Below are 27302 nucleotides of genomic sequence, written 5' to 3' on the forward strand. Positions count from 1 at the left end.
AGGTATCACTGGCAGTGAGTTATTAGAATACATTTCAGAATGTATTTATTGAACTCTGATGTGCAAAACAGTAATGGTTCATTTTAAGAGACTTTGGATTATGTGCTACAAAATGTAATGAAAAATTTTACTGGGAGAAAGTTGAAACTACTGATTTAAACAACTTTTCCAAATCATCTGTGTCTTGGTGCCAAAGCTGTTTTCCTTAAAGGACCAGAAGTACCATTAAGTACTTCTTTTGCACAGTTATGTCCTGGTCAGTCCTGAGTGTTCATTGGAAGGACTGATGTTGAAGCTGAAACTCCAATACTTCGGCCACCTGATAAGAAGAACTGACTTATTGGAAAAGACCCTGATGCTGGGAAAGATTGAAGATGGGAGGAGAAGGGGACGACAGAGGATGAAATGGTTGGATGGCATCACCGACTCAACGGACACGAGTTTGGGTAAACTCGGGAGTTGGTGATGGACAGGGAGGCCTGGCGTGCTGCAGTCCATGGGGTCGCAAAGAGAAAGAGTCGGACACAACTGAGCGACTGAACTGAACTGAACTGATGCTGCCACAGTGTGACCTTGAGGCTGAGTCGTCCCAACAATAGGCATTCTCTGTACTCTGAGTCATCCTAATTATTTCACATGGTAGATACTGAATAGATAGGTATCAGGAATATATTTATATTTTTTCTTACTGGCTTCTTCTGGTTTTGATGTTCTTACCTTTGAATAGAGGTAAGGAGCTTATTTATATCATATGAGTAGAAGAGTATATACCCTCCTTCGATTTTTTTCCAGTTTAAAATGAGAAAGATAATCAGGTCTCCTCAAATCATACTTAATTTGTTTCATTCTAAGACATTCATGAACTGTTAGATGTCTTAATTTTAGAATGCCATAATTTGCTTATAGCTTACTACTACTAATATTGCATCATTTTACTTTCTTGTGAACAAAGGTCTTGCCAACAAAGGTCCATCTAGTCAAAGCTATGGTTTTTCCTGTACTCATGTATGGATGAGAGAGTTGGACTATAAAGAAAGCTGAGCGCCAAAGAATTGATGCTTTTGAACTGTGGTGTTGGAGAAGACTCTTGAGAGTCCTTTGGACTGCAAGGAGTTCCAACCAGTCCATCCTGAAGGAAATCAGTCCTGAATATTCATTGGAAGGACTGATATTGAAGCTGAGATTCCAATACTTTGGCCACCTGATGCATAGAACTGACTCACTGGAAAAGACCCTGATGCTGGGAAAGATTGAGGGCAAGAGGAGAAGGGGAAGAGAGGATGAGATGGTTGGATGGTATCACTGACTCAATGGACGTGAGTTTGAATAAGTTCCAGGAGTTGGTGATGGACAGGGAAGCCTGGAGTGCTGCAGTCCATGGGGTCACAAAGAGTCAGACACGATTAAGCGACTGAACTGAACTGAACTCTCTTGTGAAGAAAACGTGACAGTATTTGTTTACACACCTATTAGATTATTGAACATGAGAATTCAAATTGAAGAAGCAAGGAAGGAGGCAATAGATGCACTTATATGTTATAAAGGTGGCTAGTTATATAAAAAATATTTGACTTACCTGTAAAAATATTGTACAAGGAAATCACAGTATAAATAGCATATCTTATGACACAGAGTCAAACAAAGATGTAGTGAAAGAATGATTTGCGATTGCCAAAATAACCCAAAGGCCTCTTTGTTTCTGCTGGCAGATGCTGATATACAATTCTAATGCCTGTTAAACAGTATTTAAGCAAATATTTTATAAAACCAAGAATCATTTTAAGTATGTCAATTACATAGGGAAACCAAGTCAAAACACCAATCTGATTGCACTGCTTAATCATCACCAAATAACAAAAAATGTAATGTCATTGTCCTGATTTAGTGGTCATAATTATTGTTTCCCTGTGTTGCCTCCTTATTTTCTCCTATATTCTTTCCTTTATTGCGAAGAAACACCTTTAGTGAGGATAACACTAAAATAAAATTAACATAGCCAGAGCAAAGATAAATAAAATTTAAAAAGCCAACCTTTATTCCACTCTGAACAAGTTTGTGAATGTCCAAATAAGGCTCCTTGAAAATTTCTCCTTCGGGGGTAAGTATCTTCACGTAACCTTCTTTTTCCAGAATGAAGAGGCGGTGGGAGCCATCCCCACTCTGAAGGGCGCTGACAGGCTGGCGCAGCCCACTCACAACCTCCTGGATACAGAAGCAGTTGTGTTTGTGCTTTCTAAACAAATTAAAGAAAACCAGTAAGCTTTTCCTGAGATGAAGGAGGTAAGAAATGTATGTAGCATCCTTTTCAGAATATATTTCCTCTAGGAATCAATGAAGGGCTGCTGACCCAAGGTCCCAATCTGATTCTCTTAAATTCTTTTCAATGGGAAAAAAAAAAACACCTCAAAAAGCTTTCTATCAGAAAGCAAAGGAGAGAATCCAAACACATACGTATTTTAAATTTTTCACAAGCTCACTATCTCATCTTTCAGTGACTCCAATTAAAATCAGCATTACTCACAGTAATTAAACCTTACAGAAAGGTACTGAAAGGTCTAAGATCTATTTATAAAAGTCTGTTTAGCTAATAATAATTGTGCTGAATGTTTCTACAGTGCCATAAGCTAACAACAATCATACAATTCCAGTTTAAAACTATACTCAAGCTCATAATAGAAGATTAGTAGTCTCAGCATTAAAGATATTTAAGTGAATATGATTTTAGAGAAGCAAACTACCAAAAAAAAAAAAAAAAAAACATCTGGAGGATATAACTGCTGGACATGAGCATAGACAGATGACTCATTGTTAAAACCACAAGGCTTGCCAGGTTTTTGTTTTTTAAGATTAAATAACATTTATCTTTATGAACCTGCTGATCTCTTCCACTTTGTCATATTCTTCCATCTGGTCCAAGTAGTTAGAGGCTGGTCCTCTGATTTGTTTTCTTGGAAAATCAGGAAAGCACAGGCCACCATCTTTTCTTGCATAGTAAAAGCAAAACTCATCAGCAGTAGTTTGAAGTAAACCTTTAAAAAATGTAAAAAGATGCCTTAGAAATATTTAGTGTTATGGTAAAAACACCACATTTGAAAGACAAAATATAGGTCAAGAATTTTAGGAATATTCTAGGAAAATATATAGACAAAAAAAATAAAAGGAAAGAACATTGTATTTTGGTTTGGGATTTCCATTTCTTTTTAAATCAAACATTTAAAGTTGCAGTGCAAGTGAAACAATATTATATTAGATGTCTTAAAAGGCTCATATGAAATAGAGCTAGTATGAACCCAGCATTAATTGCATTGACTCTATTTTCAAACCTTCCCAGTTTCCAAGTGTCACACTTTCACATTCATCTGATGACTATTCAGCACTTTTTCCCCTACCATATTAATAACTTCCTAAGAAGAACAAATTGCAGTCAAGAAAGAGACAGACCATCAAGAGCCAGTTTGGGTCATTTTAAAACTCTTACTCTATTGTCACTCATACATGATTAAATGATAAATCTAGTTACTATCCCAAGGTCATACATTATATGCCACAGTAAATGACTGACTCCCTGCAATGATCAAGGCATGAATTGATGCCAGTAACAGAGCCTCTGTATTCAAATGTGTCGGTGCCTTTTTCTTGCTCACTTACAGAAGACTATTTTTTAACACAAAAATAATCTTTAAAATATTCTTTCAATCTTCTCAAACAGAAGAGCTGACATACTACTCCTCACTGAAAAAAAATTAATTAATATGAGCCAAAACAAAAATGCAGACTTAAAGGGATCTGAATGAAAGGACTTATTTTTTCATTTCTTACATAGTAAGCATTTTTACCAAATAAAAAGTTGAATAAGAAAGAAGATCTTACCACAGAAAAGAATTTTGACATGACTTTTACAATTTGAGTTAATAAGGTAGGTTTTTGTTTTTTTTTTTTGCAGGGAGGGTGTAATGGCTAAGATTCACTTCCATATCTGACAATTTTGTTATTAAAATATGACATTACTATCAGAATTGACTCTTGGTTCAGTTCAGTCGCTCAGTCATGTCCGACTCTTTGCGACCCCATGAATTGCAGCACGCCAGGCCTCCCTGTCCATCACCAACTCCCGGAGTTCACGCAAACTCACATCCATCGAGTTGGTGATGCCATCCAACCATCTCATCCTCTGTCGTCCCCTTCTTCTCCTGCCCCCAATCCCTCCCAGCATCAGAGTCTTTTCCAATGGGTCAACTCTACTGCTGTCCCAAATTCCTGCTTCTGATTTCATACCTTCAATTATGCTCAGTCCCTTGATTTTTATCTAACAAATCAAACTATTTTACTCCCACGTAATCAGGTAATGTAGCTGAGGTTTAGAAGTTGTATAATGGATGCAAGTTTGCAAGTATTTGTAAGAAAAAGAACTTGGAATTTGGGAACAACCAAGTGAGGCCCATCAATGGAATATGAAAGACACTAAAAAGTTGATTTTCTGTGAGCTTAACCCAAGTCCCCTCCAACCTGAGCGACTTCACTTTCACTTTTCACTTTCATGCATTGGAGAAGGAAATGGCAACCCACTCCAGTGTTCTTGCCTGGAGAATCCCAGGGACGGGCACAGAGTCGGACACAACTGAAGCGACACAGCAGCAGCAACAGCAACCCAAGTCCCCTCCAACCTAAGACTAACTAACCTTGGAATCTGAGGGTCCCACAGGACTAAAACATAATATATATTTTGATCTAACTTGTGGGTGAAGTGTATTATCCCTGAATTTCTGAGACAGATTCTTCAATGCTGATACCTGACTAACCCATTGAGACAGGGCTTCCCTAGTAGTTCAGCTGGTAAAGAATCTGCCTGCAATGCGGGAGACCTGGGTTCGATCACTAGGTTGGGAAGATTCCCTGGAGGAGGGCATGGCCACCCACTTCAGTATTCTTGCCTGGAGAATCCCATGGACAGAGGAGCCTGGCAGGTTGTAGTCCATGGGGTCGCAAAGAATCGGACATGACTGAGCAACGAAGCACAGAATTGGGAGACATCTTATCTTTGGGAAGCAGGTGAGTAAGAGGTGTCATTGGGTGTGTGTGTGTGTGTTGTGGGGATGGGCAGAATAAGGAGCCATGGTAGCTGGGAAGGGTGCTCCCTGGAAGTGTGTGTGTGTGTGTGTGTGTGTGTGTGTGTGTGTGTGTATATGTGTGTGTGGTGGGGGATGGGCAGAATAAGGAGCCATGGCAGCTGGGAAGGGTGCTCCCTGGGAGGGGTAAGGCAGATGGAAGGAGGTTATCTTTCTTTGAAAAATCCAGGGATTAGAAATTGAGGAGAGCAATAAAGGCTGCAACGGCATTTACTCATCTTCAGCAATTTACTGTTCGTAAGAAATTAAGTTTTCTCTTCCATTCTTTAATGGCTAAGCATCAGAGGAAAACTGCACAGTGGTGTTCAATAATTCTGTCTGAGGTAAAAAGAAGAGAAGGAAAACTGAGTTGCTAAATCAAACTTTTTCCAGTTTTGGCCCAGATGTTTTGGGGAGCTAGATGTTTTATATATAAATACAGATATAGATCTGTAGATAGAGATATATATTTACCTTCAGGCAGGAAGTTCTCTATGCCAATATGATGCATGCAGGAAGACTGCTATACTATGGATATATTTATAACTGAATATGTGAAGGAGAAATTTTGTTTTACCTGCAGGGGTCACACATAAATTTCAAAGTACGACTCAGAGAACATTTTGAGTTCATTTTTAAAAAATAATCTGTTTTTCAACATTATAGTCTGCAAACCCATACCATTTTAAGGGGAAATAAATGAATAATCCCCGTGGCTGATTGCATTTTGTAAGGAATTATTAGCTAGGGACAAATATGAGGAAATGAGAAATGGTTTTCAAATGAAACATCTGAAGATCAATGAGTACAGATTCATAAACTCTGACACTCCAGAGATATTATGCTGTCTTAGCAAATTAAACAAAACCAGAGTGCTACCAATGAATTATTCTGAGGTTTTTACAGTATTAAAGGCAAACTGAACAATCTAAGTGGGAAGAAGGGAGCCAACTTAGAGGACTTTTACATAAACATATGGGCATTTTCTGACCATTATGATAATATGAATGGAAACATCTAATACTTTTATTAGTACTTTATCTTAAATGATCTGATTTTATAGACAGTGATGGATAAGATACATTTTCTGTGAAGAGCTAAAAGGGGATCTGGTTTTGGGACACTGGGCTAACATTTATTTCCTGGGAGGATACAACGTAGCAAATGGTACCCTTCTGTTTAAAAGGAGACCCTGAAGAGCATTTTACTGAAGGCTGCCGCTCACCCTGATTATCATCCTATGATCAGGTCCACCAGTGAGGGGAGTACACTGATGATCCCAGCAGCTGTAATGGTTTTATAACTCCTGATAATTTATCAGATGTTTGGAACTATAACTCTTCTCCCGTCTTACTATACCACAAAGCACCCTGTAAAATACTGGACATGTAAATAAATATTCTCTATGCAGTTTTCTAAGCTCTAGCTTTTCCCTAAGCAAGTACGCCAGAGAAAAGCTACTTTTCCTCATTCTCTCTGCTGTTTATATAGATGAGGAAAAAATGGAAAAACCCCACCATCTGTAAGGCTTGGACTGGAAAGCATTTTCAAGCAGAGGAGGTAGATCTGAGTGTATTAATCCATCCATTCCGGCTTGCTCTCTGGAGCACTAATGAGACACAAGTGTAAGATATCTGACTAGGGGTCAGGAGTGGCTGTGGACTTGAGAAACTCAGTGGAATCAAATCCATGACCTTGGCCTCTTTAGCAATGGGATTAAACTAGTTGAACTAATTGTGTACAAACAGTTCACGCAACCCTCATCTACAGCTGAGAGATGATAGTCTGAGAGTGATAAAAATCATTATGGTAATGAGTATAAATGTAAAGGAAGAAGCAAAACCCCAGAGGTACCCTTTCATGTCCTCTCCACAGAGTGTACTTATTAGGTCATCATTTAGTGAACAGCAAAGCATCTCTTCTGTTCATCGTAATTCAGGCAGAAGAGACCCATGGTATTGAGAAAGGAGTTCCTATGGTTTTTTTTTTTTTTTTTTTAATGAAATTTGGGGATTTTTTAGAAGCTTTAAGAGTTTATCTCCCTCACTAAATTCACAGCTGGAGATTATGATCAATAAAGCTCCAGTATATCTTTACTGCTGCTGCTGCTGCTGCTAAGTCGCTTCAGTCGTGTCCAACTCTGTGCGACCCCATAGATGGTAGCCCACCAGGCTCCCCCGTCCCTGGGATTCTCCATGCAAGAACACTGGAGTGGGTTGCCATTTCCTTCTCCAATGCATGAAAGTAAGAAGTGAAAGTGAAAGTGAAGTTGCTCAGTCATGTCTAACTCTTAGCGACCCCATGGACTGCAGCCTACTAGGCTCCTCCATCCATGGGATTTTCCAGGCAAGAGTACTGGAGTGGGGTGCCATTGCCTTCTCCATATCTTTACTGCAGTGATTTTTAACTTCTTTATTTGTTGTGGAAATAAGCAGACCATGAATTTTTCTAAATTAAAGTTTCTAGAAAGTTGCTGTCTTTTGGGCAGACGTGTATCGCAGAGTGAATGGCACTTTCTTAAAGCTGTGGGGGTAAAGCAAAGGGATAGATCATTTATGTGTTTAATTCTTCATGTATTGGGCCATGGGGGAAGAAATGAAGATGTCTCTGAAATTATTTTCTCTCTTTCAACCCTTCTCAGCAGTCCTTAAGGTCCCTTCCTCTACATGTTTTTGATTTGCAAAAAGATGAGGCTGATGAGGACAGGTTAAAAAAAAACAAACAGAATCACAAAGCAGCTGTTTTTCACAATGTTGAATTTCAAAGACGAGCAAACCAGGACATTAAACAGACTTAAGAAGGTGAAAATATTACAAAGTCGCTTTTTGAGCAATTTCTGAAAAAGGAGTGCTCTAGAATTCTAAAGAGCCTTCTGTGTTGGGGGCCAGGGCCAAGGGGAAGGTTGTCATCTGATTTATCATACTTTAGGAAATGGTAACCTGTGTGCCATGGATCAGCTTGGCTAACAAATCGATCGACACAAACAGTGTGTTATGACAGCTCACTTTGGGGACATGTATTTAGAGCGATTATTAGCATTTGATGGATGCAGAGGAATCCCCTCGGTTTCGCTGCTAACGCCTGCCGGCCCAGCCCTGAAAATCACCCTGGCCGCTCCACCCACCACTGGAGCGCAGCTTTCATCTGGTTATCTTTCAAGGCAGCCTGGGTGGCCACCAAAAGCACTTGACATCTTGATGCACTTCAGCAGTTTTACATATATACAAACTTTGGAGAAAAATAAATTTGTCATTCGTCACCACATATGTTGATCTGGGGAGCAAGGTGCTTACAGTTTGGTTCCTGAGCTGTTTGCTGGGCTCTCTCTTTCAGGGGATATTGCTTTTTGTTGTTTGTTTTGGAAGCTAAAATAACTTCAAATAAAGGAAGCAGCCCACAGATGAGTCTCTCAATTCAGCCTAGTGGTATTTATCTCTAGGAGATAAAAACGCTGAGTGTCAGTATCATTTTCAGTTTAGAGTGGTAAAGGCAAGCCTTCCAGACTGGAAGTTTGCAGCAAACCTTGATGGGACCTAATCTGTTATCACTTCTCGGCAGGCCATCTAGGCAACCGTGACCTATTCTACTTTGCTTTGGGGAATGTGATAAAGAGGAAGAAACAGCTGGTTTAAGGCAAAACTTAGAAACATGGCTGTAGTTTATAAAGTCAATAATAATATTTTCACATTGAATGGGTTTAGATACATGTTATGGTACACCAAAGGAAGCAAGCAACCCTAGTCAAAATGTTTTCTTAGGCTATTAAGAGCACTCTATAAAAAAAAAAATACAAAAAATACACGTTTCTGGGTCAGAGAAAAAAGTAAAATGTGCATAGCAGTTTAAAAAAAACTGTTCCAGTGCATCCTACAGTTCTTAAAAGCTTGTCTTTTACTTCAATGCCACTGAGTTTTAGAAACTGTTAGCATCAGTAGATTTGTTTGTTACACTAACTAAACAGAATCTGTCTTATGAAATTCTTTTCTACCTCTGTGTTGATTCTTCCAACTAAAGCAACAACCACCAGGGTTTACAAGCCTCACATGGTAAAATTAATCAGTGCCCAAGAACTTATGTTCATTAGGGTCCAAAATATGGCCATGTATATCTGGGACATTATAAGCTTAAGAACTTGAATTTTATCTCGCCTATAAGTTTCTCATTGTATACAACCGGATTAAGGCGTTAAGGTGTTCTGAGGCTACCAGGTAGCTCAGTGGTAAAGAAGCCACCTACTAATGTAGGAGACTTGGGTTTGACCTTTGGGTCGGGAGGATCCCCTGGAGAAGGAAATGGCAATCCACTCCAGTATTCTTGCCTGAGAAATCCCATGGACAGAAGAGCCTGGCGGGCCACAGTCCACGGGGTTGCAAAGAATGGGACATGACTGAGCACACACGCGCGCGCGCACACACACACACACACACACACACACACGGCTCAATTTTCCTCATCTGTCAAAGGGACACAACTAGAACTTTCCTATCTCCCTCACAGGCTTTATGAGAGGCAATCAGTCATTATATGTAAAAGTACTTTCTAAGGTGTTACGTTAAGGGGGGCTTTCAAATTATATTTTATTTAAGGAAATACCTTAAAAGTCAGTGGACAAACTGCGCTTACATACCAACTGTGTGGAAGGAGAGGTTGTCTTGATAGTGACACTGATGAGTAAAGACACCAATGAGAAATCTGTATCAATAATCCAGCATGTGTAAAGATTACAAACTGTATTATCAGTTTAACAAGAAATGTAAAACACTTCAACAAAACAATGTACTGTTTGTAGGGTGAAATGACAGTTATCCTTTTAGCAGCAATACAAGGTTACAAGTTTTTAACTGTTAATTACGAGGTAAAAATAGATATTTTGAAAGGAAAGGCAAGATAAATTTTACACCCTTGTAAAGCAAGCGTTTGGGCTTCCCTGGTGGCTCAGTGGTAAAGAACCTGCCTGCCAATACCTTGAGAGCTGGGTTCGATTCCTGGGTCAGGAAGATCCCCTGGAGAAGGAAATGGCAACCCACTTCAATATTCTTGCCTAGGAAACCTCATGGACAGAGAAACCAGGCGGGCTATAGTACAGAGGTCGCAAAGAGTTGGACGCGACTAAGCAACTAAACTACGCCAACGAAGCAAGTGTTTAGGAACAAGTATCTTGGAAAGCTATTCTGCAGTAGTTGATTTCACTTAATCATTTTTTTTTTTTACCTGGAATATGGCCTCGGCAAGTATAAAAGAATTCTGTGCAATAATCTTTGCAGAGCAAGGGAAGTACCAGATCTCTTTCCAAGGCTTCTCTCTCAGGTGAGTAGAACAGGCTCTGAGAATGTGGAGAGCAAACGGCACACTTGATTTCCTCCAGTAACTTCCCGCATTCTGTGTTGTTGGTAACAGAAAATATCTGAAAGCCAGAAATTAGAAAAAGACTTCTGTTTAGTTCTACGAAGTTAGGTTTAGTTATGTTTTTTTTTTTTTTGGGGGGGGGGGAGCGTCTCATAGAAAGAGAAAAGTTCATTTAGCCAATGCTGTGGTCTGCAAAGAATCATCAAGTCACAATTCAGAACACCTTTATAAGGATGCAAGCACAGTTTCTTGGCTTCCCAGGTGGCTCTAGTGGCAAAGAACCTGCTTGCCAATGCAGGTAAGAGACGCGGCTAAGAGAAACAGGTTTGATCCCTGGGTCAGGAAGATTCCCTGAAAGAGGGCATGGCAACCCACTCCAGTATTCTTGTTTGGAAAATCCCCTGGAAGAGGAGCCCGGCGGGCTACAGTCCACAGGGTTGCAAAGAGTTGGACACGACTGAAGTGACTTAGGCAGTCTCTTGGGTTGGGATGGGAGGGCAAAGGGTAAGGATGCACAGACAGGCTTCTTACTCTTGTACATCATCAGTCTGTTTGTCCTTCAGGTGTGAAAAGTTAAATGACAATTATATTTAAGACTCCTTAACTCTTTTTCTCACCCTGCCTTAAAGTATATACTGACTGACATTTAATTTGAAGACTCCAAATATCTTTATCCAACTCTATGTAAAGCAACTTTTTAACACGTGGCTTTTTTGTATCTTGGGTAAAAATCTCTTTCATTCCTGGAATGCCTAATGAGTAAGATGTTATTTAAATAATATTGTTCTCATTTGAATTAATTTACAATCTACAGATTGCCTAGGGAAAGTTTTCTAAGGTGTGGGAAATATCTTCTTTTCGTGTTCTACAAAAATAATACCTGAAGCTGAGTAAAACAGGTTTAAGACCAACTTTTATTATTCTTTATATCTTAGCCAGGAAAATTTTTCTAACTAGATCCTCAGGTATATGTACGAATAAACACAAGACTTTAGTAAAAGTGTTTTTGTATAGTATTTAATGAGTTTTAATGAAAAAGGGGCATACAGTATTATTATGTCTTTTATATCAATAAGACTAATTTGACAGCTACTGATTCATTGAGGTTAGAAATTTGTAGGTAAAATAGATCTCAGTGTTTAGAACTAACTTTAAAAAACTGATTTCAGGACCTCCTCTAAAAAACAGAATATCAGCACAATATTTGATACATGAAATATAGTACTGTCAAATCAAGCATTGATTTTTCATATTAAAAACACCATAATGAGGTAGAATTTCATACAAAAACTTCCCAAGTTTTCCCAGTTTATATAACTACGTTTACACTTATTTCTTTAGAACTATGAACTGAAATTAACATTTTAAACTCTAGATCACTGTTTAAAGCAAGTATTTCATCTCGAGTTGAGGTTCTAATTTGACTAAACTGAGTGACTCATATGGCTTCTGTTTTTTTAGGATAAAGATATTCTAGGTGATCACAAACTTTGGATCTGAAAGAGCAAAGCAACTAGAAGGACAAAAAAAGCTGCACACGAGGCATGCTGAAATTTTAGCATGTAGTAATTAAAAGTCCAATAGAGGCTACCCTGTTTCAGAAAAAAAAAAAATATGTGTGTACATATATGTATATGATGAGTTGTAACTATCTACAATATTCAGAAACTTTATTAATAATTACAATTATGCTTACATTTTTATAATTTTATTTACATGACAATTGCTTAAACGGTTAAAGGTTTCTAAAAGGAAACATAGACCAGACACTTAGAATTTGCATTCCAAGAATGTTTTAAATGTCTTTTATTGTCCATACTCTGTCAGACCTCACCAGATCTATTCAATATTAATACTGTTCCACTTTGTTCTGTTTGTTTACCACATGGCCGTCCAGTAAGAACAAAACAACTGCAGGATGCTGAGGCCACCTCTTTTGCTGGCTGACAAACTGGAATGTAATTACCTTTGGTTTTATGGAGAATATGCAAGCTTAGATTTTTCATAGTTGAAACAAAATGATCCCCATACACACTCCCAGCTGCTATCCAGGAAGAGCTTGATTTTAGTGCCTAAAGAATTTTGTCTTTTACAATTTTTGGAATGTGTCCTGGCCACAAGGTCTCTCATCAAAAGTTTCAGAAATAGGATTCAATAAATTATCTGAAGTCAAGTTTACAAATTATTCTTTGTAAAGTTTCACGCTGTCCCGACCCAGCAGGATGGGAACATTTTGCTCTGTGTGGGGTCTGCAGTGTAAATACCTATTTGAAGATAGATAGAGCCATCATTCTGGCTTTGGTTTCAATGAACCAATAGTCCTACTGAAGTCAATTAAACTGACTCAGCCCAAGCTGCAATGCTGTTTTAGACAGATGAGTGCTGGTGTGTGTAGGGTATTTTTTTCTTTTTCTTCTTCTTTTTTTTGCCTATGTGTCTGTGTCTATACAGGGCCTTAACTTTTATGTCTGACAATGTCATCAATCTTAAGAAGAAATTTAAGCTAATTTCCTGTTTCAATTTTTAAAAGCCATATATGAAACCATCAAATTATAGCGGTTTAAACTAAATATACTTTGGAAATCATGTAAAACTTCGAAACATTATTACAGTGTGCCTAGTAATGACTGTGGCTGTTGCTGACTAATTTATAACATCTGGCAGGTCATCCTTTAATCTTTAGCCACATGAAAGTAAAAATCCATAGAAGGAAGGTAAGATAAATCCTGGAATACACAGTGAAGCGTGGCCTACAACTACAGCTTATCAACAAATAGTAAAGCGGGTGACAGAGACCTTCTGTATTTCTCTTTATTTATCAAGTAACTGAACAAAGAGGATAAAAAGGCACGCACATGGGTTCGATGAGGGGACAAAAGGGGAAAATACAGGACAGTATATTAAGATGATGCCTGAAGATCACTTGGTACACAAGAAGTTATTTCTAAAAATCATATGCCTACAAGGTTGTTCAGCTGTTGGATAGAACACATGCGTCTCTGGACTGTAGTGCTGGATTATGTCATTAAAGAGTTCAGTTTCAATTTTAGGCTAATATGTAAATAGATCATTGTACTAAGGCAGCTGTTAAAGGGACCCCAGGATGAGTTATTTGTTTAGTTGGATGTGTTCAACAATAGCCTTTGTCCCTGAAAGAGCCAGAGCAAACAAATGATTGTAAAAGGGCACACTTGAAAACAATTACTTTTCACCCATTCCTTGACAGCTTTGGCTGTGAAACCACCCAAGGTAGAGAGAGCTTCTATGCCTCTGTGGCTACAAGTTAAGTTTTAGAAATGGGGGTATTTCAGTTGGTTGCAGATTCAATTTGGCTAATGGGAATTAGATCTTTTTAGCATCTTGTATTTAGAAGCTGCAAAAATATTGCTAAGACAACATAACTTTCTAGATTTTGGCAGTACTTATTTGTAACAGTAGTTAACCACCTCGTTACAGTTCACAAAACTACTAAAATATACAAAGAAAGGAAAATACAAAATAATTGATGAGAATAATACTGTGGCTAAGAATTGAACTCAATTACATTCAATAGTTCCTTACATATTAAAGAAAATGGGTTAGCCTGGAAACTGGACTTAATTGCCCAGCTAAGCATGATCAATATTCTCTACCTAATTTGCTACTATTTGTCTATGAAATTTCTTCCTTTAGGAAAATGCTACTCCTGTAGTTTCATGAAAATTTGCAGAAATCTTTCTGGGGAAATTTTTTTTTTTCCATAAACAAAAAAGGGCCCTTTAAAACAGCCATCATCTCTCCGGTACACACATTATGAAATAAGACCCTAACATACATTATAAGCCAGGAAGGCTTAGGGGAAAAAAGGGAAACACAGAAGTTTATTATAAAATAACATGTTTTAAAAACTATTAAAACTTGAGAACGAACATGGTTTGAGAATGCATATGCAGAACCATGTTACATCTCTGATTTGAACAATTTAAGTATTGTTGATTTATAAGCCACTTGTAATGGAACCAGCCAAAGTCTCGTGTACCAACTTTAATTCAGACACGTTTTCCACATGAGTAGGGGTTTGTTGGAGATTGGAAGCACGTAAAACAGAAGGAATGTGGATCGCTAACGTGGCAGATTGCTTCCTAAAGAATGATTTCTTTAAAAAAAAATCATATAACTTCTCTTAAGGGTTATAACTCTACGCCCAGCCCCCCATTCCTCCCCCAGCTCCCCATTACATTTAGCCAAGAAAAAGTTGTCATTCCTCCTGTACCTGGCTGAGTTCAGTATTGCAGGGGTCTGCGGATCATTGGTATACTCATACATATATCGCACATGGGGAGGCTTCATGGCAAATATTTCTAAATCTTTATCTGAATCTCCTGGTTCTGTCCAGCTCCTGGTAAAAACCCTGGAGCAGCTGTGAATGGAGTGATTTTTGTACTTTAATTCAATTAAAACCCAGGAGCTTAATGACATTGTTTTGAATAAAATGCTGCAATATCTGTTCCCTGCATCTCAGACTACTGCTGCATATGGTAAGAATAAAGAGAGAGTTGGAGCTGAAAACCTGCAGCAAGACAGTTCTCACTCAGCTGGGAATAGAGGGAGTTGGACAAATGCTCCCTCAAAAGGCATGAACATTTGGACAGAGCTGGGGACTGAAAGCGAATGATGTTCTCTGGTTTCACCCATTAGTGAACCAACTAACAAACACAATGGTGTTGTTGTTATTCTTTCGCCATAAGCGACAGGACTCTGTGTGTGGGCAGCACTTTAGTGGGGAGGAGGATAAGTCGACCCCTTTTTGTCCTATTGATTTTTTCCCATTTGCATGACTTGAGCAAATTAAATGATGCAATATGGCTTTTTGTTACAAAACAAAGTGAGAGATACCACCCAGACACATATGTTGATTCGTAGGAGCTGTTTACATGAGAATAGAGTGAAATCTACCGTGAACTGAGCATAAAAATTAGATTCAGCCTGGGTACTTTTTTTTTTTTTTAATGCCTGGGCCAGCAAGACTGAAGCACAAGTTTTCCAAGAGTCTCTCAGACCTTGACAACTGCAGTGTTCTAACTGAGGAATTCTTAATTAAACCTAAAATGGGGAAAGGGAGGGGGAGCAAAGACACCTGATTGTTTATTTCACGGGCAGAGACTGTTAATGACCCAACCCCTCGGTCTTTCCTTGGAGTACAGTAGAGAACACACATTACTGCAACCCAGGGCAAGAAAGAAGTGGCAAAACTCAGATAAGCATGTCTTAACACCCAGCCAACACTATATTCATATTTGTTTAAACTTATAAACATTGGGAAACTGTAAATGCCACTGTCCCCAAAACAAGTTCCTAGAGAAGACGTTTCTACACAAGTACCACTGAAAGCCCGATTTTATAACGTTACAAAACATGTCAGGAGGAGAATCGCCACGGTTTTCTACGATAAACACGCTCCAGCCAAATCTTTCTCCAATTCTGGGGTTCTAAACTGGACTACCAGGAGTTCCTTTTAGCTGTTTAACTATTGTAACGCAGGACACCTCCCCCGCCTTCTGACCGGGCTGGGGATCTTACACCAACCATGCTTCAACATCCTTTACGATTCAATCCTCTCTCTAACCGAGCACGTGGAGAAAACTGCACAAATCTTTTTACCCTAGAAAAACCGGAAACCACAGCCACCTTCATTTACAGTTTCACCGCAGCCAGTGCCCGATTCGATCCAAAACACACTGTTCATCGCGATTCTTTTAAAATATTTACCCGGCCCAGAATGCGGGTACCACAGAGGCTTCTCTTTTCAGAGACAAGCAGTTTTGCACAGCATCCCGCCCGCGGACTCTTGGGGGCGGGAGAGGTGTCTGCGCACCCCAGAGGAACACACAAACGAATCACGCTAGCGCTTTAGAAAGTTATCAAGAAAGACTCCCCCAGACAAGTTTGGCCCCTCTTCAGCCACCAGCATCGCCGGAGCCTCAGGAAACCCCACCCAGTCACTATGCCAATCTCGCAGCTGCGAGGCGGGTGCATGCCTACCTTGCTGTCCAGGCGCCCCAGCCCGGGGCTGTCACTCCGCAAGCAGCAGGACAGTCGAGGGTAGAAGCCACCACACAGCATCTCTCCCCCACTCAGCAGTTCCGGCTGGGACATCATCCGCCTATCTTTCTTTTTCAGGCGCTTCGGGGGGTTCCCATTCAGGCACCTTCTCCTCCTCACTCCGCTCCCTTCGCTTCTTTCCCCAAACTTAGCATCTCCTTCAAAGAAGCCCAGAGCCACGGCCAACAGCAGCAGCTTAAAGGACAGCATCTTCAGCATCATCTGCCCCGCGCGGCAGGGGCTGGGCGCGGGAGGTGGAGTGGGGGGAAGGTCACTGCCCAGCAGAGGCACTCGGGCGCAGCTCCGGGAAGGGGCTGCGGGGCAGCAGGACACTCGGGAGGCAGAGAGAGGTGGCGGGGGAGAGAGGGTGTAGAGCGATGCAACTTTGCAAAAAATAAAAGACAAGGCGATGGGCCCGATGCCTCAGGGGAGCCGGAGGAGCGAGATAAAGTTGTGAGGTTGACACCGTTTGCAGTGGTGCCAATGTCAGTCGGGTGGGGGGCTTCCTGATGCGGCTGAGAAGTGGGAGGAGGAGAAGGAGGTGGGAGAGGAGGAAGAAGAGGAGGAGAAGACGGCCACAGATGTTCACTGGTCCGTGTAACGGGAGTTGTGTAGGTGAGACAGTACCAGGAACAGACACGGCGGCGGCGGCGGCGGGGCAGGCGGAGGCAGGGCCAGCGCTGGGCTCTAGAGGATGCTGAGGTCTCCTCTGCCGGCGGCTGCAGCTTCTCACACAGCCTCTCATGTTTCGTTCCCTCTTTTCTTCTTCTTTTTAACTAGCGCGCGGGGAGGTGCTGCCACCGCGCGCCCCTTGACGTCACCGCTGCTCGCGCGCCCCCGCCCGGGCTGGGGGAGGGGAGGGGGCGGCCCCGGCGCGAGCGCGTCCCCCGGCCCCGGCGGCCTCTAGGGTGCGGCAGGGAGGGGCCGCGGCGGCGGGCGGAGGGGGAGGGCCCGGCGGAGCCCTCGGAGCCAGCCTCGAGGGCGCGGGTGTCCGGCCGCCGCCTGGCCGCGCCGCCGGGCTCGGGTTGGGTGGGGGCCGTGCACGGCTCTGGTCCCCCCAGCCCGTCCCCCTCCGGACCGGGGCGCGCGGTCCGGTGGCTCTCTGTCCGTTCCTCGCTCCTCACGCAGCCCCTCCGCACGACCCCGCGCGGAGGCGCCGAGAGAAAGTGAGGAAGAGCAGGCTGCGGGAAGTGAGAAGGGAGGGGACCCTTCCAGGGCCTCCCCTACCCCGGCTCCGACCCGCCCCTTGCCCCGGAGGGAGGGTGAGCCGAGTGGGCTGGAGTTGTGGTGGGGGAGCGTTTCGGCCCCTTTCCCCACCACCCTGGCCCGCGCGACTCCTCCATCCCCTGGCGATTTCCAGTGTGAAGCTCACGCCGGTACAAATCTTCCTGGGGTCACATTGAGAGGCGGGGATATAGCCCAGATGCTGCAAGTCGCTGAGAATGTGCAGATGAAGACTGTGCCGAGATTTACCTCTCCATGCCTAAGTCCTGCGCGCGCCTTAAGTGGCACAAGCGCCTGTGCGTGGGGTGGGGTGTCGACGCCTCTTGTGAGAACTGCTCCCACCTGGGTCCTGGGCGGGCTGGGTCCGGACGCCCCTTTCCCTGGCCCCACCTGTGCCCTGGAGCGTAGCTGGGCCCCGCTGGCGCTTTCTGGAGAACAGAGGAATACCCCAGGTGGAGGAGCAGAGGAGAAGCGGGCATTGGAATCAGCGTTCGTTTTAAATGGAAAAGAAAATGCAAAAATCCTGGGGAGATTCCCGCAAGGGTGTAAACACTGAGGCCCTGGAGATGGAATTAGTAGTAGGTTTGCGCGCGTCAAGGGGCTGGATGCGCTACTTTTCCAGTGTACCTAAATAGAGGAGCCCCTTCCCTCCCCCCAGCTAGACAAAGTCTAAAGTGATCTGTGCCTTATCCGAGCGCGGTGATGTGACATTAACTGGATTCCCCCACAAGTCGGCATCGGAAGGAATCTCTACGAAGTTGCATCACAAAATGTGGTTTCTGTCCACTTGAGTGTTTAACTAGGGGAGCTCATTTTCTGGTACAGGGGTTCTGAGGAGGAGATGAGGCAGTTTTCTCATTTTGGCAATGGAGGAACGTTCGCCATATTTGGGTTTGCTTCACTTTTCCAACACAGACTTGGTCGAGCTAATGGGAAAGTTTCTTGACAATGGGTGTGGATAACTGACTAAATATTGTTAAAGTGGTCGCAGTGGCTAGATAAGGCTTCTGCTCCTTTCTCTTCCAGGGCCTGGATTTGCTAGTGGAACTAAGTTTTTCCCGAAAGAGGTGACAGAATAACTGAGAACAATCTGCTGGGCTGTGGAATCCAGTCCTGAGCTCACTGTAAGTGCCCCTATGACGTACTTAACATTTCTCCCAGGGGCTGTTGTATACACAAGACTTCTGTATACTTGTGATCCCAAATGCTCCTTGTGATCCCACAGACTACTTTATCTGACACTCTCCCTGCCCCGTTGAAGACTTTTTAATATAAAATAAATCATAGAGCTATAAAGACTTTAAGGCTTTAAACTCTTGTTTAATAAACAAATCTGGAAAGGAATCCTGTCGAGATTAAGTCATTTGCACAATCTCGTCTAATTAGGTGTTTAAAAACCCAGTCTAGGTTGCTTTCCACTATCTAAGGTTTTATTCCCAAATACCAGTGTTATGTTGGGTTTCCAAAATAAAAAATACTTTAAAAATTATATTTCAGTGGTTTGAGCTCCCACTCCAAGTGATGAATTTTTGGAACAGGCCTTACTTACGGTTTGTGTTTAAAGACTAAGGACATTTAAAGGTAAATTAATTTTGGTTTTAAGAAAATTGTGCAGATATTATAAACTGAGACCCTAAGTTAAAGATAGTTTATAAATGATTACTGAAACGAGACACAGTTGTTCCTTCTTGATCCCGGGAGCTAGAATTGATCCCATCTGCTGTTAGTCACGACAATCCATAATTTGGGTCACTGATGAGTTAGTTGCATTTATTTTCAGTGCCACTGATAGAATTTCCAAATAGTCACCAAACAGTGTTATACAAGTGAACTAACTTCTGACTCATTTTTTGCAGAGGGAAATAGCAAACTCATCTATAACCAGATCTTCAGCATATTTTTTTTTTAAGAATCAAGAATCAACATTGAGCTATTTTCTGAAAGTAAACCATTAAAGCCCTCCTGGAGGCTGCCCAACGGTCTGCGAACTTGAACCTGAGAAATGGACTTGTTTTTCATCAGGGTGATCTCCTTCTTCAGCTGAATCATCAGAAGTGGTGAGACGAAAAGACTCCTACCCAGCCAAACTGCTTCAGACAAATTCAATCAGTTTGTCAAGGAATGGAGCTGTATAGTGTGGCCAGATCACCATCTGCTTGCACCACCACTGAGCTGTCTCTCTACGACTGCCACCTACATGTAGGTTGTACCCAGTGCAGGGCATCCCGCTGAGGCAGGGCTTGGGAGCTGAAATCCTGCTCCATTCACCAAGCCAAGTTTATTGGTGCCTGGCCAAATGATGTGGCTTCTTTTTCTAATTTGCACCAGTGCACCCTGTACGGTCTAGTGACATGTCTGACCATCCCAATCCCATACCCCAGTCCTATCTGAGATTCTATTCCTTACCTCAGATGGATTCAAGATTTTCATGAACAAATTAGGTGTCTTGCAAAAGATGAAATGTTTGACCCCAATTGAAATTAATTTCATAGGTGAAGCTCAAAATATTACCATATATAGGAATTATGTATATATTTATACATGTATGTATATACAGTTAAGTAGATACCATTGTCTATGTATCAGAAGTTAGCACAGTTTAAATGGGTAAATGTTTAAAATAAAACTATTTGGGGTATTTGAATCGGTTTCATATACGGATTTCTGGACTTCACAGAAATATGTGCTATTTAATTCTATTTTAACAAATATAAAGTGCCAGGCACTATACTAAACAATATGTATCCAGTAATGAAAAATAATACAAACATTCTGCTTCTCGTAGTTAATAATCTAGATCCAGAGATTGAACCCATGTCTTGTGTCTCCTGCATTGGCAGACGGGTTCCTTTCTACTGGCACCACCTCGGAAGCCCCAATAATCTAGTCAGGAAGAGAAATTATAAGGTCACAAATAAACTTGTGATTAAATAATTACAGTAAAGACTATGAAAGAAATGCTAAAATGGAGAATAACAAGGCACATTTATTTCAGATTAAGTGGCTGGAAGGAGCCTTTCTGTGAAAACGACATTTTAGCTGGGACCCGAGGATGAATTGGAAAGAGTGTGTAAAGTGAGTCCTCCATGCCATTTAAAGTACAGGAAAAAGAATGAAACATTGCCATCTGCAGCAGCTTGAATGGATCTAGAGATTATCATACTAAGTGAAGTAAGTCAGAGAGAGAAAGACAAATGTCATATCACTTATATGTAGAATCTAAAAAATGATACAAATGAACTTGTTTACAAAACAGAAATAGAGTCACAAACATAGAAGACCAATTTATGGTTACCAAAGAGGACAAGGGGGCAGGGAGAAATTAGGAGTTTGGGATTAACACATACACACTTCTATATATGAAATAAACAACCAAGACCTACTGTGTAGCACAAGGTGCGTGCATGCTAAGTTGCTGCAGTCGTGTCCGACTCTTTATGACCCTATGGACTGTAGCCCGCCAGGTTCCTCTGTCCATTGGATTCTCCAGGCATGAATACTGGAATGGGTTGCCATGCCCTCCTCCAAGGGAAATTCCCAACCCAGGGATCGAACCTGTGTCACTTACGTCTCCTCATTGCAGGCAGACTCTTTACCACTAGTGCCACCTGGGAAGCACCCCACCCCTGAGCTATATTCAGTATCTTGTAATAACCTCTCTTGGAAAAGAATATGAAAATATATAAACACGTATATATTTATGTATAACTAAATCACTTTGCTGTGTCACTTTCCTGAAACTAGCACAACAAACATTGTAATCAACTATATTTCAATGAAAAAAAAGAAAACCTTTGAATTCAGCATAGAATATGGTACATTTAAGGGAAAGCAGAATAAATAGCAAAATAAAGTAGACAGCTAAGATAGGAGAGGCTACAGGCCAAACTCAAAGCATATAGACTCCAGAAAACTAGTGAAGTTTTATTCATGTATTTGTCATTTCCTTTTACAAGTACCTTATCCTTGTTGAACTTTTTCTCTTTCTTTAAATTCTGGCTTTTCACTCAACTTCCCTGATGGCTCAGAGAGTAAAGCATCTGCCTACAATGCAGGAGACCCAGGCTCAATCCCTGGGTTGGGAAGATCTCCTGGAGAAGGAAATGGCAACCCACTCCAGTATTCTTGCCTGGAAAGTCCCATGGATAGAGGAACCTGGTAGGTTACAGTACATGGTGTCTCAAAGAGTGGGACACGACTGAGTGACTTCACTTTCCACTTTCTTTCTAGGAATTTTATTTCTAACGGCATTTCAGCCATTGCTTCTCCTCTAATCAGCACTTATTTTCTTTGTTTTCTTTCGTGCACTGTTACTTCTCCGAGGTTTTTTTCATACATGGGAATTGAATGTCCGTGTGACTGTAAACTCCATGAAGGCAGAAATTGCATTTCCTTCTTGATCACTCCAGCACAGTCTTGTACAGGCTCACAGTACAATGGGTGCTGACCTCTAGATAAATGCTGCTGATTGTCCAATCTTGTGTGACTCAATGCTTTTTAAAGGTTTTAACTAGAGAAAATATTTGCATTATAAAAATTTTGAATTGTTATAACAGGAGGGAAGACACAACTTAAAGTGCACCCTTGCCAAGAAATTTCAGGAGACATTGCCACTAAAATGCGAGTCCCCTGAGGAAGGATGGCGAATAAATACAAATCCTTTAAACATTACAGACCAATTATAGTTCAAGTACACTGATGACAGTCACCGACAGGGCTGTTGGTAGGGGGTTTTATATAGTCTTTCAGATGTTTTCAAAAGTTGGCACCTGCCACATGCCAGATCCTGCTCTGGACACTGGGGACAAAGCAGTGAGCAAAACTCCTCTCATGGTGCTCTGTTCCATTGTGGGAGGCAGATAACAAGTAGTTACAGAACGTGCCAGAAAATGCTGAGTGCTGTAGAGGAAGGGGGTCATGGGAAGAGAGTACAGGGGCTGAGAAAAATAATAATTTTATTTAGTAAGACTCTACATACGAACGATTTCCCTTCCAAGAGTGCGTTCGTAATTCCAATCTAAGTCCAACAAAGTGAGCCTAGGTACCCAACTAACACAATTGGCTATGTAGTACTGTACAGTAATAGATGTGTAATACTTTTCACACAAATAATACATAAAAACAAACACAAAAGATAAGAGAACATTTTTGGTCTTTGATCTTAAGAAAACATTTTGATCTTACAATATCTTGGAAAGTACAGTAGTACAATACAATGGCTGTCATACAGGGGCTGGCATCGAGTGAACAGGCAAGACGAGTTCCTGGAGGAGGGAGAGAAGGTGGGAGATGGTAGAGCTGAAGGGTCGTCAGCAGTAGGTGACCAAGGGCCAGCCGCTGTTTCACTCACACCTGATGCTGATGGAATGCACATTCACATCTTTGAAACTTCACAACTTGAAGGTTCGTGTGTAGGGGACTTACTGTTTACAGTGAGTCCTCTATATCCACAAGTTGTGCATCTGGGGGTTCAGTTAACTGCCATTGAAAATACTAAAAAAGATGCCATGAAGTTCCAAAAAGCAAAACTTGAATTAGCCGTGCACTGATGACTATTTACATGGCTATTACATAGTATTTACATTGTATAATAAGTAATCTAGAGATGATTTAACATATATATGGGAGGATGTGTATGCATTATATGCAAATACTATGCCATTTTGTATAAGGGACGTGAGCATGTGGATTCTGATAGCGAAGGTTCTAGAACCAATCCCCTAGGGATACCATGGGTGACTGTATGTTGTCAGGAAAGGTGTCTCCTGAGGTACAGGCAGAGACTGGGGAATAGATATTAGAGCAGAGTGGGCTACATGCATGCGGATATGTCTGTAAGTATAGGGAAAAGCAAGTCAAAGGCCATAAAGCAAGCATGCTTGGTATGTTTAAGGATTAGCAGAGAGACCAGTGCAGCTGGAGCAGAGTGGGTGACAGAGGAAATGAGAAGAAATGAGGGCAGGCAATATGGGGCAGCCCAGAGCCCTGCATTGCATAGAATTTTACAAACTGTGTTATAGACTTTGGCTTTTCCTCCGAATGAAGCAGTTATCACTCTGTGGTCTTGGAAATAAACTCTGTACGTTAATTTATTATTAAATAAATAACAGCTATTTCCTATTACAGAGCAAATTAAATACAAGGAAGTAGTTAAGTGAATGTTGGGAAACTGAAAAAAGATTATTTAAGTAAATAGTGACTGCAGGAAGCCCCTCCCATCCCTAGGGATTGGGGAACAAGAGAAGTTGAAATTACCAAAACCTGGAAGCAGACAAAGGAACCCCGGGGTGGGTACCTCCAGGATGGGGACATGAAATTGATTGTGGGCATTCTTGGAAAAAGCAAGAGTGGAACTAACTGCCACTGACAGGGTACATTCGTTTTCTAGGCTGCCATAGCAAAGTACCACAATCTATGTGGCTTAGAGCAATGCAGAAATGTATTTGCTCACAATCTGAAAGCAGAGGGAGGGCAGAGTTTGTTTCTTCTGTTCTGGGACTGTGTCCTAGGTCTGGCAGGCTCAGGCGCACCTTTGCTTGGTTTGTAGGTGGCGTTCTTCTTGTTTCTTCACATCGTATTCCCTCCAAGCATGTCTGTCTCTGAGTCCATAGTTCCCCCTTTTATAAGGACACCAGTCATGTTGGATTAAAGTCTACTTCATCTTAACTCATGCACCTGCCAACACCTTCTTTTCAATTGAGGCCAACTTCAGAGGTACTGGAGGTTAGGTCTTTAACATCTTTGGGGGGGCACAATTTAATTCTTAACCCAAGATGAGGGGCATCACTGGGGCGATCCAGACAGGAACAGCAGGGAAGGAGGAAGGAGCAAGTCTCTTCTCTTGTCATTTTGCCTTCCAGCCTCCCTCCCATGCCCTGTCTTAGGTCAGGTTGCCAATAAACAGAGCTCAAGATGCGCATCTATGGCCAGTGATTTACTGAAGGTGAACTGTTAGGAAAGGATAGTGAGGGAAGCTGGATAAGGCAGGAGAACAAAGCTAGGTAAAGATGTAAACTAGAACCTAGCTTCATTCTGATCCTACTAAAGCGTGAATTGCACCACAGAATTGGTTTCAACTTGAGGCAAGGGTGAGGTGGGATGATTTTTTTTAATCCTTATGTTGGTTATTATTTGCTGGTTGCCTTCTCTTGGGACATAAGCCCCCAGGTACATAGGTGCCGTTCTGCCATAACAATGCTCTGGAGAGGGGGCAGCTGTGAACTCTAGTAGCCCACATTTTTCAAGGAATTTGTCCATTTGATCTGTTGGCATACAGTTGTCCATAATATTGCCTTGTTATTTTTTTATTCTATAGAACCTGTAGAAGTGGCACTTCTCTCGTTCCTAATATTGACAATTTGTGTCATCTGTCTTTTTTCCTGATCAGTGTGGCTGGAGGTTTATCAATTTTATCCAAGAACTAGTTCTTGCCTTCATTAAATTTCTCAATTGTTTTTCTGTTTTCTTTTATTATTATTATTTAGTTGGTTTCCCTTCTGATCTTTATTGTTTACTCTTTTCTGCTTACTTTGGGTTTACTTTACTCTGATTTAACTAGTTACTTATTATGGAGCCAGAAGTCATTAATTTGGGACCTTCATCTTTTTCTAATGGATGCAATTAGTTATATACATTTCCCCATAGTACTGATTTTAGCCACATCCCACAGATTTGAAATATGCTTTCAATTTCATCCAGTTCGAAGTACTTTCTGATTTTCCTGTTGAGTTCTTCTTGACCAGTAGTTTATTTCTGCTGCTGCTGCTAAGTCGCTTCAGTCGTGTCCAACTCTGTGCGACCCCATAGACAGCAGCCCATCAGGCTCCCCCATCCCTGGGATTCTCCAGGCAAGAACACTGGAGTGGGTTGCCATTTCCTTCTCCAATGCATGAAAGTGAAAAGTGAAAGTGAAGTCGCTCAGTCCTGTCTGACTCTTCGCGACCCCATGGACTGCAGCCTACCAGGCTCCTCCATCCATGGGATTTTCCAGGCAAGAGTACTGGAGTGGGGTGTTTTTTTTAAGCCTTTATGTTATTGATTCAAATTCAGTTCCATTGCAGTCAGAGAGCATCATCTGTATGAATGGATTCTTTTAACAACTTTTTGAGACTTTTTTATGGTTGGAAAAATGGTCTAACTTGATACACATTCTGTGTACAATGGAAGAAAATATCTATTTTGCTGTTTGGGGGCAGAGTGTTCCATAAGTGTTAAGTTGTTTTGTTAGTGTTGTTGAGTTTTCTGTTTTTAGTTGATTTTTCCGTCGCTTGTGCTACCAGCTACTGAGATAGCTCTGAATGTGTCAGGTATTTTTCTGTTTCTTCCTGGAGTTCCATCAGTCTTTGTTTCACACATTTTGAAACTCTGTTAACTGAGCATATATGCATTTAGGACAGTTATGTTTTGCTCATGAATTTTTCCTCTTGTCATCATGAACTATCTTCTTTTATCCTTGGTGATAATCTTTGCTACAAAATTTACTGTGTTATTAATATAGCCACTCTATTTTGATTAGTGGTAGCAGACTTTCCTCCCACCCTTTTACTTTTGGTTTATTTCTGTCTTAATATTTGAAATGCATCTATTGTAGGAAGTGTATAGCTGAGTTTTGTTTATGTCTGTCTCTGTGATAGCCTTTGACTTTTCATTGAGGTGTCTGGACCCTTTCTATTTGATGTTGGGTTTAAGATTCGTCACCCATCTGTTTCTTTATTTGTCCCCTCTATTTTTTGGTTCTTTTAAAATTCTTTTGGATTGGATATTTTGATTTATTCCATTTTTCTCTGTCATTGGCTTATTAGCTACACCTTTTACTTTTTTTGATGGTTACTTTAGCATTTGGAGTATTTTTCATTTCTCATAGCATATCTTTAGTTAATATGATACCATGTCATGGATAGTATAAAAACCTTAGCAGTATACTTGTACTTTCCTCTCCTAGACTTTGTACATATTCTCCATGTATGTTATAAACCTTGGTGTGTATTGCTGTTTAGACAGATTTTTTTTTTTCAGATTTAAAAATAGGGATAAAAGTCTTTCATGTTTACTCACATAATTATAATTTCTGATGCTCTTCATCCCTTAGAACAGATCCATATTTCTTTGTGCTATGATTTTCCTTTTGACCGAAGAACATGTGTTGACAGTTCTCATAGAGTCTGAACGTGGTGACTCAGCTTTGGTCTGACAAAGTCTTTATTTTGCCTTTGTTTTTTTCAGAGACGTTTGTGCTGGGCATAGAACTTTTAAGTTGACAGGGTCGTTGTTTTTTCCCTAAGTCCTTTAAAGATATTGTTCTATTGGCTTAACTTGTTATTCTTATTTTGTTTTTTGTTTATAATCTATTTTAATTCTCTGGTTTTCCCCTTATCAGTGAGTATAATCCTCTTAATACTGTTACACCTTTGTATAATTTTCTTCATGTTTCTTGTGCTTGGGACTTGTTGAGCTTCTTAGATTTGTGAGTTTACAGATTTCATCAAATGTGAAACATTTCCGGCCATTATGTCTTTAGTATCTCCTCTCCTCTGGGGACTCTAAAAA

General features: G+C 41.1%; 1 protein-coding gene and 1 pseudogene across 3 annotated transcripts in view; one reads left to right on the forward strand and one right to left on the reverse strand.

Annotated features, from left to right (window-relative positions):
* The window catches only part of HHIP (hedgehog interacting protein), a 109249-nt gene extending 91896 nt beyond the window's left edge, over window positions 1-17353 (reverse strand). For both annotated transcript variants that reach the window (XM_086345906.1, XM_086345907.1), the window contains exons 1-4: window positions 16473-17353; window positions 10317-10509; window positions 2873-3029; window positions 2032-2233 (exon numbers count right to left, since the gene is read on the reverse strand). In XM_086345906.1, the coding sequence (XP_086202032.1) occupies window positions 2032-2233; window positions 2873-3029; window positions 10317-10509; window positions 16473-16754 (834 nt within the window). In that variant the 5' untranslated portion in view covers window positions 16755-17353. The remainder of the gene's footprint in view (window positions 1-2031; window positions 2234-2872; window positions 3030-10316; window positions 10510-16472) is intronic.
* Window positions 17227-20400, forward strand: LOC147355042 (uncharacterized; annotated as a pseudogene). Its single transcript, XR_015143932.1, has 3 exons — window positions 17227-17698; window positions 18783-18880; window positions 19613-20400. The product of XR_015143932.1 is annotated as an uncharacterized LOC147355042 (transcript).
* The last annotated feature ends 6902 nt before the right edge of the window (window positions 20401-27302 follow it).

This window comes from Bos grunniens, chromosome 17, assembly GCF_055505025.1.
Source record: "Bos grunniens cultivar Pamir isolate PY7600 chromosome 17, Bosgru_T2T1.0, whole genome shotgun sequence".
Classification (NCBI taxonomy): domain Eukaryota; kingdom Metazoa; phylum Chordata; class Mammalia; order Artiodactyla; family Bovidae; genus Bos; species Bos grunniens.